The 22,216-nt window shown below is 36.8% G+C and overlaps 1 protein-coding gene across 4 annotated transcripts in view; it reads left to right on the forward strand.

Moving 5' to 3' along the window:
• Window positions 1–22,028, forward strand: part of VRK1 (VRK serine/threonine kinase 1) — an 81,452-nt gene extending 59,424 nt beyond the window's left edge. For 3 of the 4 annotated variants that reach the window (XM_024759079.1, XM_024759087.1, XM_024759096.1), the window contains 3 exons: window positions 2,680–2,858; window positions 16,297–16,387; window positions 21,518–21,739. In XM_024759079.1, coding sequence (XP_024614847.1) covers window positions 2,680–2,858; window positions 16,297–16,387; window positions 21,518–21,549 — 302 coding nt within the window. In that variant the 3' untranslated portion in view covers window positions 21,550–21,739. Of the gene's footprint in view, window positions 1–2,679; window positions 2,859–16,296; window positions 16,388–21,517 lie in introns of all 4 variants that reach the window. The other variant, XM_024759104.1, reaches the window with a different exon arrangement.
• The last annotated feature ends 188 nt before the right edge of the window (window positions 22,029–22,216 follow it).

Raw genomic sequence — 22,216 nt, forward strand, 5'->3', positions numbered from 1 at the left:
TTTTTTTGTGGTACGCGGGCCTCTCACTGCTGTGGCCTCTCCCGTTGCGGAACACAGGCTCCGGACGCGCAGGCTCAGCGGCCGTGGCTCACGGGCCCATCCGCTCTGCGGCATGTGGGATCTTCCCGGACCGGGGCACGAACCCGTGTCTCCTGCATCGGCAGGCGGACTCTCAACCACTGCGCCACCAGGGAAGCCCGCGCACCTCATTTTATAGCTGTTCACTTTATTGCACTTTGTCGATACTGTGTTTTTTACACATTGAAGGTTTGTGACAACCCTGGGTCGAGCGTTTGTTGGTGCCATTTTTCCAGCAGCATTTGTTCACTTCCTATCTGTGTCACATTTTGGTAATTCTCACAATATTTCAAACTGTTTCATTATTCTATTTATTATGGTGATTTGTGATCAGTGATGTTACTATTGCAAAAAAATTATGACTCGCTGAAACTCAGACGATTGTTGGCATTTTTTTAGCAATAAAGTGTTTTTTAATTAAGGTACCTACATTTTTTTAGACATCATGTTATTTCACACTTAATAGGCTACAGTATAGTGTAAACATAACTTTTATATGCACTGGGGAGCAAAAAAAATTAAAGTGACTTGCTTTATTGTGATACTTTATTGCGGTGGTCTGGAACTGAACCTGCAATGTCTCTGAGGTGTGCCTGCCTGTACATACACATTGGAGAATGATTACCAAGATTGACATAATTTAACACATCTATCACCTTGCATAGTTAACAGAGTTAACAGCAGCCTTTCTTGAAAAGACCAGCCTTTCCTGGTGATGCCGCCTTTGTGTTAAATCAGGTGTGGATTTGTGAGTCTGTTTCTGGGCTCTTTCATTGTTCTTTTTTTCTCTTCTTGGGCCCCACTGTCTTAATTACTGTAGCTTTATCTTAAGTCTTGATACATGGTAGTTTAAGTCCTCTAGCACTGTTTCTTCTTTATACTTGACTTTCTGTTTTGCTTGATCATTTGTATATCTGTGTACATTTTAGAATCACCTTGTCAGTTCTGCACACATCCTGTCCCTCTGCAATTTGCTGGAATTCTGAGTGGGATTGCATGGACTCTGGACTAACTGGGGAGCATTGGCATCTTTACACTATTGATACTTTATGTCTTCTGTTTAATTTGGTCTCAGTTTCTGTGTTACCTGTGTTTTATAGTTTTAATCTGGAAAAAATCTTGCCCATCTTTCATTATAATTGTTAGTAGGTATTTGATGCTATTGTTAAGTGATATATTTTTATTAAAATTTATTTTTCTAATTGCTTGTTGGTAGTATATAGAAGTAAAATAGATTTCTAAATATTTACCTTATATCCTGTGACCTTGTTAAATTTACATATTGGTTCTAGAAGTTTTTTTTATAGATTCCTTAGGATTTTCTGCATACACCGTCATGTTCATGAATAAACTGTTTTACATCTTCCATTCCACTCGTGATGCCTTCTGTTTCTTTTCTTGCCTTACTGTACTGGCTAAAAACTACAGGACTTTCAGGCAGAATGGGAACAGGGCAAGTGGACTTCCTTGCCATTTCCTTCTCTCATCAGGGAAGTATTCAGTATTTTACCATACTCGGTGATGTTTGCTTTAGGTTTTCTATAGATCCCCTTTTCCAGATTAAGAAAGTTGAAGGGAGGGATTTTTTTTTCTTTTTTCTCATGTACCCAGGTATTTAGAAACATGCCTGGCATGTGGTGGGTGCTTAATGAATACCTGAATGAATGAATGTGTATATATGTGTGTGTGTGTGTGTGTGTGTGTGTGTGTGTGTGTAGCACTGACATGATCTCTTGATTTATTGGATGTGGGGTGTGGGAAGAGGATTCTTGGCTTGAGGTGCTGGAAGGATGGAATTTTCAGTAACCAAGACAGGGAAAACCACAGGGAGAACAGGTTTTAGGGGTTGGTCAGGAGTTTGGATTTGCATTTGTTGGGATTTGATATGAGTCAGTGGAAATCAGTGGATATACAAGTCTGGAGAGCAGTGGAAAGGCTGGGCTGGGGATATAACATGTATGAGTCATTAGCCTAAAGATGGATTTTTAGATGGATGTTGAAAAGTGTTGATCTTGACTAGTAAGATTTCTTTTTATGGGTTTGGTTCTGCCTCAGTGTACAGTAAACCTTTCATCATTCAGAAGTCGATTTTTCTCTTATGGGAAGACCAGGCCTTGCTTCTTTTTCTTTTTTTCAACCTGTTTTTCATGTGTTTTATTTCTTATTTACGCAAAGAATGCAGCTGTCTTCTGTAGAACTAATGGCTTCTGTGGCAAAAAAAAATACTGGCTATGATATTTATTGTATACTTAAGCACATTTTACTTTATAATCTTTATTCTAGGTCCTTTTAAAAAAATAGCTTTAAAACTACAGCAATTATTTTTTGTATATATCTAAATGTTAAGCATGTCTTCTGTCTTACTATCTCACAATTAAAAAATGTTTTTTACGTTGTTTCTCAAAATACGTTTTTTATTTGACTTATCTGACAATTCTTGAATTCAAAAGCATACTTTCCATTGAAGAAGTGATTGAAAAAAACATGTTTAACAAGCTATACGTTTGCATTCTAATTTTAGTATAACCATGTATCATTTTCTTAGAAAAGTATGTTGTATTTATGACAAAAAATGACAAAATAATTGTGTTATTCTTTTAGATGAAATTGCTAAGTACATGGAAACAGTGAAATTACTGGATTATGCCGAAAAACCTCTTTATCAAAAGTTACGAGATATTCTTTTGCAAGGACTGAAAGCTATAGGAAGTAAGGATGACAGCAAGCTGGACCTCAGTGTTGTGGAGAATGGAAGTTTGAAAGCAAAAACAACAACAAAGGTGAGTTTTGTTACTGAATTTTCCTTTGGGCGTCCTGTGACTATAATTGCAACAAGTATTAATTTTAGGTAAGAGAACCAGTAGCTCAGTAAAGAAAATAATAACAGATTGCTACGCAATTAAATGTTTTTCATCATTATGTAAGAGCAAACTCTTTATGATATGGAAAAATATGTAGAGGGTGATAGAAAAATGAATACTTATGTGTTTCTTATGGCCAGTAGCAAGTTAGGAAATTCCTAAAGAGATTCTAACTCAGGATACTAATGTCTGGCAGAGGGATTTGAGCAGGGCACTCAATTCATAGTCTGTGTGTTCTTTTCTCCCACGTCACCCCTTAGGGTTTATCTTGTCTTCCACTTTTCCCTTGTTCATTGGTGTGGTCCAAGTATTTACTATTTGAAAATTGGTTTTGAAAAATTACCATTTGAAAATTACATTTGAAAGTTTCCTTGTTTGTTGTCGTGTTGTGTTTCCCATTTGAACATTATTTTGCTCTTTACAGAAATGTCATTATGTAAAGCTGTGTATCTGTATATAAGGGAATTAACTTTTTGGAAAGAAATGTTAAATAGTAAACTTTATGGTAGAAATATTGCACAGGCATGTAAATAACTCCTGGTATCACTTTAAAATTTAGATTTTGCAGGTATACATCAACTTATTGGTTATTTTTAATAATTATTGATCAACTTAATTTCCTTTTTTTTTTTTTTCTTGCGGTATACGGGCCTCTCACTGTTGTGGCCTCTCCCGTTGCGGAGCACAGGCTCCGGACGCTCAGGCTCAGCGGCCATGGCTCACGGGCCCAGCCGCTCCACGGCATGTGAGATCTTCCTGGACCGGGGCACGAACCCGTGTCCCCTGCATTGGCAGGCGGACTCTCAACCACTGCGCCACCAGGGAAGCCCTTAATTTCCTTTTCAATCTGAAATTGTTTACTAAAATGTGCTAGTTGCTTTTACATGGGAAAGGAAAACCGCTTTTAGAAGAAAAATTTTTTTTTACATTATTGACTGTTTTAATTGTCGTTAACTCTGTAAATTCCAGTAGATTCCTTTGGAAATCTTATATTCCAAACTATGAGATAAAGAGTTAAAAACAGATTTTCTCCCTTTAAAATAAGAAGCAGCATATTAAAAGAACTTACAAAGGAGATAGGAATTTTGACATTGGATCATGAATTTGACTTTTTTGGCTAATAGTAGGTGTCTTTGCAATTTCATCACAGAATCTGAAATTATACATATGCATCTATATATACATCTTTTTGCTTTCATAAGTTTTGTCTTAATTTCATCTCCATTTTTGTGTTTTTGTGGTCAACAACCGTGTGGAAAGCCATATCCAGCTTTAAGTGAAGAGGATAAATGGAAGGCTGAGTGGAATTTTTGAGTAAGGTGGTAAACTTACAGTTTGCATACACGTATAAACATACAGCATGCATCTCCTTGCTCAGGACAGATTTTTGTACGTTAATATTTATAGCTGGCTTCTGTAGTGTTTTTCTCTAAAATTTTGCTGATTGAAAAGTAAAGATCTCTGTTGAGGTAAGAACTTGTCCAGTACCATTCCCCTTTCCTTTGCAAATCACTGTTGTTTGTACCTACATGCTAGAGAAAATTTGGTTTCTGCGGGTTGGCTGACTTTACAGCTGAATAGGTCAGTCTGCTGCAGAGCTAACATCTGTGACCTTATCATTCTCTTGTGTCCTTGGGTAGTTCAGAAAGCTGGAAATTTCTTGTTAGATCATCCCCTACATGTATAAAAAGCTTCATTTAGGGGGAGAAAATGAATAAAAAGCTGAACTGTTAGATTTCCTTCATTAGTTTGCTGCTTTTTTTCCCTTCAGAGCTGATATAGGATTGTTTTTGTATTAAAAAGAAACAAATAAAAGTTAAGATTAGGTAAGATCATGAAGCTCCTTGATAACCATGTAACTGTAGGTGAGTTGTTAATTTTGTTGGCCTTTTGTTTTTTGTTTGTAAAGTGAAAGAGTTGGACCAGAGCAGATTTTTTTTTTTAAGCTTTCTTTCTTTTTCTTTTTAAAGCATCAGAACATTTTCTTCAAATAAATTGTAAATACGCCACAGCTAAAACAGATAAGAACAAGGTTAGGTTGTTTATTCGAGATGTTTCCTGCTTCTTAAGGTGGGCTTGTATTGCTATAAACTTCCCCCTTAGAACTGCTTTTGCTGCATCCCATAGGTTTTGGGTCGTTGTGTCTCCATTGTCATTTGTTTCTAGGTATTTTTTTATTTCCTCTTTGATTTCTTCAGTGATCACTTCATTATTAAGTAGTGTATTGTTTAGCCTCCATGTGTTTGTATTAGATTTTTTTTTTTTAAGCTTTCTTTCTTTTTCTTTTTAAAGCATCAGAACATTTTCTTCAAATAAATTGTAAATACGCCACAGCTAAAACAGATAAGAGCAGAGCTCCATCCAACTTTTCAGTCTGGGGGCTCCCACAAGAGAAAGCTCTCTTCTTTGAGAAATTAGTATTCCTTCTCTTGTTTAGGAAGGAGTATGTAGTTGAGATTCTTTTTTTGCTCTGGTTACTAGGAAGTTCAGAGCTGAATATAATGCTTCATCATAGAGACTGTATTAATCCTTATAATTGCATACTTGCTCCTCCTTTTCCTCTGTCATAATATTTTAAAACTTTAAAATAAAAGTATATGTTCTTTGTATTTAGGACACTCATATCTCTGAAAGGGATAAGTTTAATCAATTCAATGTATATTTCTCTTTATATTCCTAAGAGATATGGTAAAAAACCTGTAAGAATTGATTGACAGTGGAATGAAGCAAGCCTTCTATCCATTTTTTTTTACAGCCATGCTTGATTATGGTATAGTAAATTGGGCAACTATTGTGAAATATGAATTTATCCACTTTGAACTGGTTTTAGTCTCAATAACCTAAGAGGAGTATTTAAAGCACAGAATTTGGGGATGACATAAATCTGAAGTAGAAAGACACTAAGTATCACCATGCCCTTAAAAATCATTATTAAGTAAATAATAAATAAATTCCTGCTGGCCCTCAGCCTGGAACATGGTACAAAGAGTTGAACAAGAGCAGAGAGAGGTCTTCCAATGCACATCAGTGGCCTGCAGCTCCTCTGGTGGACAACTTTCTATCTCTTTGAGGTGATCACACCTAATGTAGTATTAAACTTAATACCATGTAGCCTATAGTTAAGGTCAGATTGCCCCCAAATATACCATCTAAATTTGGTGAAGATCTATCTAGCTGTTTTTGTTTATAGAATGATAGAAACTATTTTAATTATGTAAATTTAGATTGTTGCAGTTGATACATTTCTTTCTGTTTTTTAATGGTAGTTTAGCCTTAGTTCTGTATCTAAGTGGATTCAGTGTTTACTAAGAATTTCTTTCCTTAGATACCCCATTATTGAGTTCTTTATTTTGAATCTTGTCTTATTTGGTTAGATTTTGTCAAGTAATTTTTTCCCTAAATTTTTGAGTGAGATTATGACATATGTACAGAAAAGTGCACAAATAATTGTGGAATTTGAACTTTACAAAGTGAATGTATGCATTTAGACGTCACCCAAATCAAAATATGGATCATTGCAGAAACCCAGAAACCTTTTTCATGCCCTTCTCCCAGCCATTACCCCTTCAGTAAAAGTAACCAATTTTATGACTTCTAACACCATAAGTTAGTTTTGCTATTAAAGAAAAACATAGTAGTAGCACCATACGTTTTGTACACTTTTGTGTCTGTCTTTCATTCATTTGTATTTCTTTTTTTCTTTTTGAGTTTTATTTTTTTAAACAGGAGGTTCTTATTAGTTATCTATTTTATAAATATTGATGTATACATGTCAATCCCAGTCTCCCAATTCATCACTCCACCACCCCCTCCCCCGCTGCTTTCCCCCCTTGGTGTCCATACATTTGTTCTCTACATCTGTCTCTATTTCTGCCTTGCATTTCTGAATTTCCTTGCTGTCACAAGTAACAAAAGTCTTTTGTTTTTTTATTCTTGTGTAGTACTCCATTATATGACTATATCATGATTCATTTATCCCTTCTGCTCTTGGTGGATGGATGTTTGCATTGTCTCCAGTTTTTGGTGACTGCAATAATGCTGTTAAGAACACTCTTATAAATTCTTTTGGGAAACATATATAATTATTTCAAGTTTGGTGTACACATAGTAGAATTCCTGGGGTGTAGGGTTTACGTATGCTTAGTAGCTTTGGTAGGTACCGCCAAGCAATTTGCCCAGTTTACTCTCCCACAGCAGCTTATGAGAGTTCCAGTTGCTCACTGACACTAGCTATTGTATTATGTTTAACTTTATCTATTTTGGTAGATGTTTACTAGTATTTCTTTATGGTTTTAATTTGATCTCCTTGAGAATATTGATTTTGAACACCTTTTCATAGCCTGTCAGTCTTTTTTTTTTTTTTTTTTTTTTTTTGGTATGCCACCAGGGAAGCCCGCCTGTCAGTCTTGATTATCCTTTTTTTCTGAGATGCATTTCAAGTCTTTTGTCCATTAAAAAAAATTGGGGTTGTCTGCTTTCCTTTGATTTGCAGAGTTAAGCACTTTGTATATATATACAATATATGTATTGCACATATTTTTTTTACAGCTTGTGGTTTATCGTTTCACTCTCTTAGTATGGTATCTTTTGATGAACAGAAGTTCTTCACTTTAATTAATCATAATTTATTAGGTTTTTGTTTATGACTAGTGCTTTGTGTATTCTATTTTAGGAACATTTTGTCTACCTCAAGATCATGAAGACAATCTTTTGTCAAGAAATTTTATCTTTTTCATTTAGGTCTACAGTTTAACAGAAATTGATTTTGCGCATGGTGTGAGTCGGTGTTTATTTACCCCCTGTGGATATCTAGTTGATCTGAACTATTTATTGAAAAGATTATAAGGTCCCCACAACATGTAGCTGGTTTTCAGGTAACCATATGTGTTCGGGTCTGTTTCTGGACACTCTGTTCTGTGCCATTGGCCTGCTCATCTGTATTTGGGCCAGTGCCACACTGTTTGAACTACTGGCTTCATAATGATATTTGATAGTATAAGTTCTCCAACTTTATTCTTCTTCAATATTGTCTTTGCTGTTTTTGGCTCTTTGACTTGACATATAAATTTTAGAATCAGCTTATTAATTTCCACAAAAATTCTTCTGGGATTTTGATTGAGATTGCACTGACTGTCGTTTTGGGAAAAACTGACATCTTCACAGTATTCTTTTCTGTTCCATGAATATGGTATACCCCTATATTTATACAGGTTCTTTCATTTATCTCAGTGATATTTGTAGTTGTCTCTGACTATATAGAGATCATATACATCTTCCATGTCTAACTGCTTAATTCTTAGTCAGTTTCTTTTTATCATCTGTAATCATCCCACACGTTTCCTTCATGTCATTTAGTTGTCAGCTCAGTCTGCTGTTTTTCAATGTTTCTAATATACTTATAAGTTCTATAATGATTATTTTTCTATTTATTAGCTCTGCATTTCCTTGTTTATTCTGGGTTTTTAAAAATTATCATTTCTCATTTCGTCAATTTTTTAAAACTTTTTTTTAAACCTCCAATGCATTTTATAAAATTTTCTTTTTGAGGGGAGGACTGTGTTTTCTTTCAGAGTGGAGGCTTCAGCTATTTTTTGCATGTATGATCTGGGAGGGCACCATACCACAAGTGCCTCAGGTGATTCTAATGTAGATGAGAGGCAGGGGCGGCATCCTTGGCTGCATACTAAAATCACCTGGGAGCTTTTATAAATCCCATTGTCTGGATTGCACCCCAGACCAATTAAATCAAGGACTTTGGGGGTGGACCTGAGCCTCAGGATTTTTAGGTGATTACATTGTACAAGACATCGTTGAGAACCACTGCAAACCAAAATTTGAGTGACCTTGGAATTCTAGCTTCTATGTAGAAAACAACCCTTTTGCAAATAGGCAAAGCAGATATTGGGCATTTAAGTCTAAAAGGCTTTAAATAATAGTACTTATCAGCCACATGACCAATGTATGTATGTAGGCAGTTATTCACACATGCCATGTTGCGATCTTTATTGTAAGAGATATAGAAGGAAATTTGGCGTCATATAAATGCCTTGAATGGTACCCAGGGAAATTTATTTTTGACATAACAAAAAGATATGCTTATAAGATATGTTCAAAACTTAGATCACAAAGGACAGTATTAGAACAGGATTCCCTTTTTCTTTGATATCATGACTAGTTTTTAGGAATTATGTTAAACATTTGTGTGAGTTTCTGTTTAATAAGGGATACATTTTTTAAAAGCTGTCTTTCTGTGGAAATAATGTTATCTGTCTTGCTCATAAGATTGTTGTGTGGGTTAAATGAGATTTAGAAAGTGCTTAGAACAGTGCTGAACACATAATAAGTAATCAGTAAATGTTAACTGCAATATTATTGTTAATGCTGTTGTTTCACGACTTTACATTTTCTCAAGTCTTTCTGGTTTCTTGATGTCAAGAAAATAGCAGAACATTTTCATTTGAATCTTTTGAACTAAGATCATACATCCTTAAAAATTCAGTTTATGAAATAGAGTATATTGGGCAGATGTGAATGAAGACTGGCTTACATTCACTTGGTGAGCATGTGTGTTCAAATTGATTGTTTTGAATAGTAAATGATGGGGAATTGGTAAAAGTTGATTTTGCGACAAAGACAAGATGGTAATTACTGTGAAATAAAGGTTCCAAAATGCAGCTCCATAACTTACTCATATTAAAAATGGATAAATCACATTAATGAGTTTGAAGTTAACTTTTTTCATTGAAGCTGTTGATTGATACTAAAGGACCATAGGTAGTTGACATAAAGCAGAAGACTTCTGAGTGCCAGAGAATTCTGTGTTCGCTGTTTTCTCCCTGTGAGTTTAGGAAATATGTATTTTGTGGAAATAGCCTTATTGGGGGGAGGTCAGGCAGTCTGTTTTTTTTTTTTTTGCGGTACGCGGGCCTCCTCTCACTGTTGTGGCCTCTCCCGTTGCGGAACACAGGCTCCGGACGCGCAGGCTCAGTGGCCATGGCTCACGGGCCCAGCCGCTCCGCGGCATGTGGGATCTTCCCGGATCGGGGCACGAACCCGCGTCCCCTGCATCGGCAGGCGGACTCTCAACCACTGCGCCACCAGGGAAGCCCCGACAGGCAGTCTGTTTTTAATAGGAACTCTAATGTAGCTTGGTTTATTTTGTAAGAAACTTGCTCAAGTGTGGCTTGAGAGCATTTAATTCCCCACTAGTACATACATAGGGTTTCGTTTTCATTGAAATACGTAGTTTTATAAATATTGGCCTCTTTATTTTGCAGTGTTATAGCTTCAGAGTCTTGTGCTTTTAATTCTTAAGTTTGAAAATTCTCCAGGGGACTTGATGGTGCTCGGTGCTGGTAATAGAACATCAACCCTTTAAACTTTAGGTTATCATTGCACATTTATGTATTGATAGTATTTTGTAGTCTGTCAATGTTAAATTATTTTACATATACTTTACAGCACTGATATGAGATACATCTGCTTACAAATGATGAAAGTGAAATTCAGAAGAGGTTAGATGACTTGTCCAGGGCCATGCAACCATTAATTATTATTATGCATTTACATAGCTCTTTTCCTCAGAGGAGCTCAAGGCACTTAAAAATCTCCAAGTGATTTTAGGTATAAAATATTAAAGACAATTAAACCATAACTAGCTACCCATTTGCCTCTCCCCATAAGTTGCCCTTGAAATACCTTAACTTTGCTAAAAAGTTTGATATTAATGGTGCAGGTCATGGAACCTTCAGAGGAAAATAAGCATGAAGAAGTGTCATATTAATTCCAACATAGAAGAGAATGCAGTGACCCATTAGTCTTTAGACCTTTGTTTATTGAATCTCTGGAAACATCTCTCAGTTGTTAAGTGACTACAGGTTTGATCATATCAGAAGTTTCGTGGTCCTTGTGATATGAATGATATTAGAGTCATGAAAGGCCGTTGTTGCCAACTTTGGAAGGTGGATCTACTGTTTTCAGAAGTGCTGTTGGGAGACCGTTCCAGCCCGTGATTGCCATTATTACATGAAAATTCGATGAGAGCCAGTTCTCAGTCATGTAGTGCTCCTGAAGACCATGTGACCAGGTTCAACTTTTCTTTCAGCTCATTATCTCCTCAGTGGCTGTGTTTTTTCTAGGAGGATGGGTGACGGTAGGGCTGTGAAGCAGCTTGTTTCTAGATCCTCAGTAGGCCCAACTTCGGAAGGGACACACATTCGCTCCAGATAAGCAAGTAGACAGATACGCATACTTTGTGAAAGCAGTGCTTTTGCTAAAAGTGTGCTGCCCATGGGGCAAGCAGTCAATTCTGCTTGCCACCTAGGTGCAGTTTTTTCATTTGTTTATTTATTCTGACAGAGTATACAAATGCATCGGTATCATTTGCTAACTCATGAGTTAGCAATAATCTTTGGTGCACCATTTTCAGATAATTACAGCAAATTCTTCATTCTTCATGGCATAAGAGTGGGAAAGCTTGAACTAGTGAAGGACATAGGTTTTCCACATTTTGTTAGTCATCCTTTTTTTTTTTGCTAAACCCCCAGTCCTGCTAATAAATGATAAAATTGCTCGAGTAATATGTTAATTATTAACTACCTTCAGAATAGATAATTAAAAATGTGGACAGGAGAGATATCTAAATTTAAACAAAAAACAAAATCAGGGTTTGGCCATGCACTCATGCCTGTGTTACATTTACAGATGGATTGATATTTCACAGAGTGAAATCCCACGTGTGTGGGATTACATTGGTCACTCAAAAAGACTAGTTTACGGAACTCTGAAATGACTTCTTATAGGGCTTACATAAATGCAAATAGTTTTAGAAATTTAACTTGTGTGTGCTTAATGTTTTTATAAAAGCTAAAATTACTCTTTTGCTTTAACGATTTGTTAGTGTCTGTTTTTCTCCATGAGAATGAAGCCTGAAACAGTGCCCAGCACACAGTAGGTGCTTAGAAAATACATGATGGGATTCCTACCTCTGTTCCGATAGAATTAGGGTTACTGTGGAAGGAAATTGTAGTGTGCGTTATTCTTATCGCAGCCTTTACCACGGAAACTTGTTTAAAATAATAAATCACTTCAGTGTATCGTAACAGTTTTTTAGACCATTCTTCAAATTCATCTCTCATTTAAGTCACTTACTCACTTCCTGACCCACTTCCCATCTTTTCATCTGTTCTCTTTTCAGTGGTGTCTGACCTTTTCCTGCTTTTTCTCAAAACATTTCTGTAATTACTTAATGTCCATTTAAACATTACACAGTTTTTGAGGGGCTTTTGGTAAAACACGTCATCTCTTTATGACTACAATAGTAGTGGACTAGTTGCTCAGCAGGTGCAGACCCCTAGATATTTGTGTATGTGTAAGGTACATAATAGCAGGTGGGGAAAACCCCGTCCTTGCCCTCCAGGAGTGTCCAGGGTGGGAGAGAAGAAAAGTAGAGTGTGACCCTGGGCTTGCCAAGTACACATGTATGTATGTGTGCGCTAGCTCTCTAGGAAGGGATCCGTTACAACGAAAGCACCACGGCTGGAAACTGCCACTTCACACCGAAAAGTCCCGTGGAGGGCAGCGTGGTTCTGTGGAAAGAAGTTCTAATAAGAACCAAGAGCCCTTAGCTCTTGTCTTCTCACCACCACCAGTTAGAAACACTGAGCAGCTTCTCCCAGCTTTCTTTTGTCCCCAGCCTCAGTTTTTTCTGTCTAGATAAGGAAGTTTAACTAAAATCCACTGGTTTTGTAAATATTGTGGTGTAGCACATACGTTTCTTTACCTTCATAGAAGATATGTCCTTTTTCTTTTTAGTTACCACTGAGTAACAAATATCCTATTTTTGCTTACTATTAAGGAATGTAATAGTAATTTTTAAAGGGTATACATTTGCATGATGATTTCAGTGGCCTTAATCAAATGAGTCCAATAAGATTAACTGCGTATTGCAGTCTCATGTTTGTGTTTAGAGTTCTTTGACACACACACGTGCAATACCATTTAAACATTTTAGGCTGTACCTTCTAAGTTTCTATAATGAACATTCATGACTTTTGTAAAATATTGCAGTCTCATGTTTGTGTTTAGAGTTCTTTGTTCTTTGACACACACACGTGCAATACCATTTAAACATTTTAGGCTGTACCTTCTAAGTTTCTATAATGAACATTCATGACTTTTGTAATAAGGGGTAAGAAACCAACAACAGTTCTTCAGTACCCATCTCCTTTGATGCAAGCATGAATCTGATTGGCTTCTCTTAGATGCTGTTGAAAGCATTTAGAGGGTATCTTTGGATGTTTGAGTTGGGATGTGAAGAATTGTCTTTGGTTTTTGTCTCTGAAGACTTTTATTCTTTTTTCCATTAAAACAGCTTTAAGTCTATAACTAATCTCCAGTCAGTGTTTAGATGGTTAGTAAATTATCAGTCCGATGCATCTCGCTGATTTGTCTTCCTGTTTCTAACTTGGAAGTGAGAAGCTGCTAATTTAACTAAGTTTTAGCCTAGCAGTCTGAGCACTGCAAAAATACAATGTGTAATATATACACTAATGCCCTTTAAAATAAACCTAGTTTTTAAAGATATTTTAGCCATGCTGAATTAAAAGAAAACTCTGTCCTAACTTTATGAATTATTCTTATGTGTCATGCAATATTTTGATTTCATTTATAAATGTAAATAAAGGCACCTGTGAGACCTGGTATGGCATATGACAAAATCAGAGATTAATGCACTTCGTGAAGCCATTTTCTGTTTAAAGAGAACCAAACTATGTACTATTTGAAGCCTAAAAAGTTGTCAAATAACAAAATGGAGCATTTGGTGACATCAGTAGAAAGAAGGTGACAGCAAATTGTTTGGAGTTTCACTCATCGCCTTATGCAATGAATAACAGACTTAGATATTCTTTAACTTGGAGGTTGTTGTTAATTGGTCTTAGTCTGTAGACTGTTGGTCCTTTCTATCCAAACTATTGATATATATATACATTGTCAGAAAAGTTGGGCAAGAGATACCCAGTTGAAGTGTGGATTAATGAAATTCAGTGCTTTCCCCAGTACATACTGCTGAAATACAGGTGTTTCTTTTGTTGGTTGAATACTGTCTGATTTTCATTCCTATGTAATTTACCTGAACGGAGATTAAGAAAGCTCCTTTTTATTAAATAAGCTTGAAAACAAGATGAATGCACTAGGTTCTTAGGTAGAACATATTGGATAGCTCCCTTTATAATGAGCATTTAAAAATCTGCCCTCCTAAAGCTGGAAAATGCATTCTCTCCTGTATGGAAAGCAATATAGTACTGAAATATTCCTCCTTAATTTTGGTCCAAACGAACAAAAGTGTCTGTGTTTATTCCTGCCTAATGCATCACAAATCTGCTGACATGCTAACCTTGGAGTCTTGGCTGGCGTTAATCAGGCCTGTGCACCGGCAGGAAAGATGTACCTAATGCACTCCATCAGTGCAGTTTGCATATGGAAGTCCTCACAGGGGAGCTGCCCTGTGCCAGCTGAGGGTTACCTGCCCACTGCAGTTATTGTATGTAATTATCGAACCAATCTGTTCAGCCCAGCAGGGTTTAGATAGTAATCATGAAGCAACACTTTGGAGAAGAAAGATGTAAGGCACTCTCCCCTTCTCTCATCAGTTATATGAAGTTACAGCCACTCTTCCAGCTATTTTTGAGAAGTAATACCTCCATGTACAAATCTGCTAAATGAATGCCTTTGAAAGTTTTTTAAGGTTTAGTCAAGATGTTATGTTTATATATGTGAAGCATTTTCTCCAGGACCATGATGGGAATCTCTGAGGTTTAATCTTTCCACAGCCACCGTTAAGAATATTTTGAAACAGTGGGATTAACTGTAATACATAGATAATAACAGTTCTGACCATTCGGAGGTTTTAACATAACGCGGCTTGAGTAGAGTTGTGCTTTCCCATGTAGTTCTCTTTGGAACAGAACCCATGGTTGCCATTAGGCAAAAGAACAATGTCCTGTCAGCAGACATTATACCCTTTTATAGCTGTACACAAAATGGCCTGAAGTGAGGAAAATTCTTAGGCAAAGTTTAACTTAATATTGTTAGGAAAATATAAATGAGGACATTCTGATGTGTCGTGAATCTGTGAAATTTGGGAAGTATCAGATGATTTCCTAAATGCTACAGACTTATTTTAGGCAACCTAGAGAAGCAATGAATTCTGATGTAGATTTTAACACATTTAAATTTGAGATTACATGGGATAAAGTTGTATGAAAAGTGCAAAGTTTTCAATTCCTTACTAATGTCCTTCTATAGTTATACCTACGTATAGAGATGTTAGGTATTTTAAAACTTTACACAGGACTGAGCTAGTTAGGGAATGTAGTGATAGAAAGTAAGAAAAAGAAATTGTATGAACATTTGGGAAGAATGGATGGTGACAGAACGTAGGCATTAACTCCTAAGTAACACTCAACTAGAAAAATATGTAGAAAATAGGAAAGGCCTGAGAGAGTGGTGGAAAATCCAACCTGTTTTTGAGATTTTAGGAGAGCTTTGTACTTTTAAGACTCTTCTTTTACAGTAAGGTTTATGGCCCTCTTAAACTTTAAATTATAAAACATTTATTGGAAGTTTGCCATCATTGATCCACAGAATTTACCCATCAGTTTAGAGGGTATAACCACTGATGCGGTACGTGGGCCAGGCACATATTTTCCTATTTATCAAGTACATTTACCCCACCCCACACATGCAGCGTAAAATGGGGAAAATAAGTATCATTGGCCTGAGCAAGTATCAGCTTTCAAAGAGAGTTTCTGTATGATCAGTCCTGATGGTTAAAACATGGCTTTCAATAATAAATTATATGAGGCGTAAAAAGTTAGAGGTGGATATAAGAAATATACCCACTTCCAGACTAACTGTATAGTTGAAGGTTCCCTTAATCCCCTTTTCTTTCACCCCCCGCCCCTTTCCTTAGGTGACCCCCACCAGGAAGTTGTGTGTATTCTTCCTGTATGTTTTGACATACCCACACCTGTATAGATTCATATATATATGCTAATATCTGATAAGTTTGTATATTTTCTTTTTTTTTTTGTGGTACACGGGCCTCTCACTGTTGTGGCCTCTCCTGTTGCGGAGCACAGGCTCCGGACGTGCAGGCTCAGTGGCCATGGCTCACGGGCCCAGCCATTCAGTGGCGCGTGGGATCTTCCCGGACTGGGACACGAACCCATGTCCCCTACATCGGCAGACGGACTCTCAACCACTGCGCCACCTGGGAAGCCCTGTATATTTTCTTAATTGACCATCATGCCACATCTTTTTCTTTTTTTTTTTTTGTTTAATTTTTATATGTAAGAAGAGAAAGAAAGAAATAGAGCAGAGCACACAACCTGGTGTTGAAGATATGGAATGCTCAGATACACAGACAGAAGAGGCCACACAAACCCGTAAGTTGAACAGTCTTGCCTCTTAGCTCTTTTCTTATATATAATAAACACAAATTTCATTTCCTCCCACTGAATAAGGGGTTAACTATTTGGGTCATAACATTCTCATTTTATAATTTAAAAAATGTAGAAGATCTTATATTTATACAGTATGTATCGCGATGTCCTTTGTTCACATTGTGTTATTTACTATAATCATGTCTATAATAATCATGAAGTTGAGACCAGGAGTTACTCTCATTTTGCAGATACGGAGCCCAAGACACAGAGCATTTAAATGACAGAACTGTTGTGAAAGGGTTAGACGTAGAGACCAGAACTCTTACCTCTCAGGCTACTATCTCTCCGGTTCTCCACACCTACCACCCAACTCTGGGCGTGAGAGGGAATGTCAGGAGTCAGGTGGTTAGTACGTGGCTTACTGCAGAGTCCGCCAACTCTTCTTTTCTCTCAGCAAGTTGGAATGCAAGGAATTAAAGCCTCGAATCATCACTTCCCAAAGGTCTTGAAGCAAAAAGCAAGGTATAAAGTCATTTCTTCAATGGCTTATGTACTGGTGCTGAAGGCACTTTTAGTATGGAGAAGTTCCAGAAGTGACATTGGCAAAGGCAGCATCTGCAAAGGGCAAGACTAGGTTGGACTTTGGTCTGGTTAATAAATGGCCAGTCTGTGGTGTGTAGGCACACCTGTGGGGCTCAGAAGATGGGAAAATGTGTTCCAGGTTTCATGAGAGATGGTTTACTTGCCTCCGTGAGGAGAGATTCAGAGCTGGCTACAGTACCACTTCCACCCCCTGCCAGATATCTCTTCTATCTGTCTGCCTTTTATTTATTTATTAGTTTATTGGTCCTGAAATATTTCTGATTTCTAATAGAAGAGGCTTATTTTTGGTAAAAATTTCATCAAAGTGTAAGTGCCCAGTAGAGTTAGGCCAGTGATGTATTTTTACCTTCCCTTTGACAGTGATAGCCATGCATGTTTGCGGAGGGCAAAAATTGACTTTCAAAGAGAATCATCTTCGCCCTGATTTTATTAACATTTTCTTCATTATATATTATGGATAGTACGCCCTTAGGTTTATCTGAATTTACCCAAGAGAATCCTTGGGATAGCTGAAGAGCGAGTGTATAACGTCACTCTGGAAGCTAAAGGTTTTGAAATAGTCCCTCTTACTTTTCTGCTGCCATCTTCCATTCCCTCCTGTTTTTGTTTTTTTTCCCCTTCCTCCCCTGTCTTGTTCATTCTGTTACTAGGAGGTGAGGAATCCCAAGGAGCAGCACATCAAAGCATGTCTCAGCCAGAGGCGGCAGCAGCGGCTGTGGCAGTGAGTGGGAGCAAAGTTAAGGAGCATTTATGAAGATAGAGTAATATTCTTACTCAAAAAAATCCCTTACATTTTAAAACGGGAGATTTTAGTTTAGGAAAGGGCTTACGTTGTTATAGTAAGGTTGATACCCATTTAGACCAAAGGCAGTTCCCAGCTGTGCATAGGGGAGACTCATGCGTCTCCTCACGCCTGGAGGTCATTTGTTATCCGAACTTTGCTTAGTGAGCATCAGAGGTATTTGTTTTGATACATACGTGATTTTAAATTTGACTGTAATTACGAAAAATGTTTCTTATACCTAAAATTTTAATTTAAGGTCCTTATACTGATGGTTTTTACCGTGAGAAAATATATTAGTATTTTTGTTTTATTAATTAACGACAAAAGAAGAGAGTAGACCCCATCACTAATTTAAGGAGAATAATCCAGATTTCTTTTTGATATTAAAAAATGAAGATAAAAAATAATCAAATTCTCTTTTATTCATATAAACTCTAAATTGCTTTAATTAAATACTGTTCCAATTGTAATTCTTTTTCCCCCCCTAAAGTATAAGGCTAGTTAAGGTATTTTACTATCTAAATATTCAAAAATGAGAGAAATATTACCTGAGATAGTAAAATGTTACTGCTTCTAGCAAAGAAAACTAAAGCAATCCAAGGGTTCATGAAAATGTATGTTTTTGTATTCATCAGTTTAAAGTAACCTGAATGAGAAGGCACATTATTACATTTGAAGTTTTTTAAAGAAATATAATTCAGTGAATTCTGTGTTTTAGAGCTTTAAGATTTTGCGTCAGAAACATGTTTCAAGAATTGTCACCTCTAACAGCTGCTTTAGAAATGTCAGTTTCTTCATTTACAATTTTATTTTCAAACACGATTTATGGTTTACATATGATAAGAGATTTTTCTCACCGTGTGATCTCTCAGAATGCTGTGCCTAGCAAAATGGGAGCAACTTTCCTTTAATATCTATTTAGACCATTTAAAAAACGTGTATAATTTTCTCGATACACCTAAACTCATTTTGACTAGCTGGGCGTCTATTGTGTAAGGACACATTCTGAAAGCTTTCTAATGTGTCTTGTGTAGGTTTTCTCAAAGAAAGAGAGGGGTGACGGGGTCGTTTTCAAGAAGAACAGAGGCCTCTAATCCTTGTAGTTTTATGCAAGGCATGATTTTTACCAATTGAGAAAATTTGGTAATTTGCTCCAAGTAATTTTTTCCCCACAAAATGATAAACCTTTAAAAACTACACATATTCTGGCATTTCAAACCCAGGCCAATATTTCAGAACTGTACTAAAAATTAGTTAATACAGCCGTGATACTTACGGCCAGCATACTTTGTCCCTGCCGTTCCCACAGCAGACAGAGCTCAGCAGCCTACTCTTGGTGTTGTTTTTGAAGTACCTTGGAGTTTGGACCATTCTTGAGGATTCTTTGAGGAAAGCATGACTTATGTTTACCCCTTGAATAGTTACGGTCTAGTCAAGAAAGAGATATTTTTAAGGCACCCTACAAAGAAATTTCCCACTTGTTTTTTTCCTTCTGCATTATAAAATCATAGAAGAGTATCCCAACCTTGTATATTTTATTTTTCAAACATTAAGTTTTACACATTAGTCTTATGATTGGGCCTTTTACCACTAGTAAAGTATTATGAAAATGAGTATATATTTACTAGTAAAGTATTATGAAAATGAGGATATATGGGATGGGAGGAGAAATAGATTTTTTTCTGCAACAGTCAGAATTGATTATTGATTATTATTGATTATTATTAGTTAGAATTGATTATTAATTGATTATAAATACTGAACTGATAAAGTCCCTAAGTTGCATAATATGATTATATAATAAGTTGCAGGTGGTGATGGCATTCTTAGTTGCAGTGAAAAACTTTAAATCTCGATTGAATGGGGATAAGCAGTAACGGAATTTAATCTAAGAGTAAAATGTCAAATTAGGACATTAATGAGAATATAGCGATAATCGTTGACTTTAGTGTCCTTTTTTTTTTTTGTGGTACGCGGGCCTCTCACTGCTGTGGCCTCTCCCGTTGCGGAGCACAGGCTCCGGACGTGCAGGCTTAGCGGCCGTGGCTCACGGTCCCAGCCGCTGCGCGGCATGTGGGATCTTCCCGGACCGGGGCACGAACCCGTGTCCCCTGCATCGGCAGGCGGACTCTCAACCACTGCGCCACCAGGGAAGCCCTAGTGTCCTTTTTAATGTGACTATAGATTTGAATTTTATTGAAAGGGAGATGTACTATAGTATTGATTATGGACCTTGATCTTGTGATATCCTGTTATTCCAATTTCAGACAATCACAGCATTCTCAGTTTTCTATGGAAAATTAATTTCAAAATTGTTGAAGTAAAAACCTAAAAATCTACCATGGGATATTTTTAAAGGAAGGCTATATCACAAAAATTGAAGAAAAAACTCAAAAGTTTAAACCCACCGTAGCGTAGGCCATGCACTATGAGTGGCAGAGAAAAGAAGATACTCATATAACTTTGAAGTTTGCATGAATTGAAATGTATGGCAATTGAATAAAAACTAGAACTTGGAAAAATAACAAACAAACTGATCTTCCAATTAAGTACCTAAATAAACCTGTAGTCAGAAAGCCTTTAGAAACTGTTTATGGTTAGACATGTGTGGTAGATATTTTGTCCTAGATTCAAAGAATGTTTTGTATGTTTCAAAAGAGAAGTACTGATCTCTTTGCTGTTCAGTGTGTTTATTGATTGGTCGTGGGCCCCACGCTGCCCTCAGCCTGGTACCATCGCTCTCTCCTGGCAGAGGGAAGCCCGAGGCCATGGAAGGCACACTCCTCTTGCCAGCACAGGCAGTTGTGATCGGGCCTAAGCTTGTCCTTCTGACCCTGCTGTGCTCGCGGTGGAGGTGGCCTGGGGTGGGAGACAAAGTCTCCTTGGGGAGGCGGATCCACATGCTCCCGGTAGAGAAGCACTGCATTCTTCCAGCACAGGAGTAGCTGGAGAGGAACTGTCATAAGGCACTTAGGCCAGTATCAGATGTGATACTTTTCTAGAGGGCGACTCAATTGGTCGGTTTAGTTCCTGGTGGACAAGACTTTGCGTCTTGGAGTAGCCCAGTGCTCTTCTGCCTAAAGAGTAGAGGGGTCGGGCTTTAAAAAGCAACGCGTTTGGAAGAAGTGTCTTGCTGTTCGCAATATGCATATCCTCAGTGCTTCCCCCCAAGGAATACCTATCTTTTTATGTTTTAACTTTTTATTTTATATTGGAGTGTAATTGATTAACAACGTTGTGTTAGTTTCAGGTGTACAGAAAAGTGATCTGTATATATACATATACAGATATCTATTCTTTTTCAAATATTTTTCCCATAATATGGAGCAGACTTCCCTGTGCTATACAGTAGGTCCTTGTTGCTTATGGAATACCTATCTTGTTGCTATAGTTTACATTAGGAGTTAATGTTTTTAATTGTACAATAAAAATTTGGGGGAGAAATAGTTCAGGACCAGTGTAAATGGGGTATGTTTTTACCAGTGGATGCATTCTGTATAACTTCAAACTAGAAGGTCAGCTTTGTTAGCATATTTTTTGACACACTAAAAAGTTAACACAATTTCCTAAGTTTTTAGGGTATTAACAGTTATAACTTGTGTATCAGTTTCGTCTCCACAAATCATCATAGTCAATTAGATTTTTAAATATTAATAACCATATATGGAAATACTTATATTTCTGTTCTTTTGCTTTTGTAAGTTAATGACTAGTGATTTAAATCTCTTTGTTTTCTCTTCAAGGTTTGAAAACCAGGAAGAGAGTCCAGAAGTAAATCAAATACTGTGAACCAGTTTTTCTTTTCTTCCTTTCATTTGACTCTTTCCTCCTTTCATTTGACTTTTTCCTCTTTGTCTGTATTAAGTGTTTTATTTTCATGTGAGTCTTGTGGAGTGGGGGAAACAATGAAGTACCTATGTCTTTGAAAAGCAGACTTTTTTTTATTAAATACTTTGTAGAATTTACTAAAGCCTAATTTATAAAATTTCACAGTATTAAGGTTATACCCTTTAAGCTGTCCCATGCTGTGTGTTTGAGGTTCTGGGGTACATATAAGAAATATTACTATGACATGCACTTTTCTAATCGTTGTATATTTCCTAGAGTGTATAAAATGTTTGGCAAAGTCCTTACTTTTAAGGAAATAACAAAATAAAGGTCTCTTTTTGCTTGTTACAAATTTGTTGTGGGCATAAGATTTGTTTTGTATTGATTTTGCTCAGTTCCACAAGCATTTGTTAAGCACCTGCTCTAGGAAATGAAAGGTACAAAGAAGAGAAAAGATTATGAAAGAAAAAATGGAGTAGTAAGTTTATCTGTGAGAGATGAAATACATGTATTTGAAAGATTACATGAGAATTATGTAAGTATGCAAGCTGTATGGTAAGAAAACAGGCAGTTATCAAGTGGTGGCCAGATCAAAGATTGTTTTAGACTGTCTG

Source organism: Neophocaena asiaeorientalis, unplaced genomic scaffold (assembly GCF_003031525.2).
Source record: "Neophocaena asiaeorientalis asiaeorientalis breed wild unplaced genomic scaffold, Neophocaena_asiaeorientalis_V1.1 scaffold476, whole genome shotgun sequence".
Taxonomy (NCBI): Eukaryota; Metazoa; Chordata; class Mammalia; order Artiodactyla; family Phocoenidae; genus Neophocaena; species Neophocaena asiaeorientalis.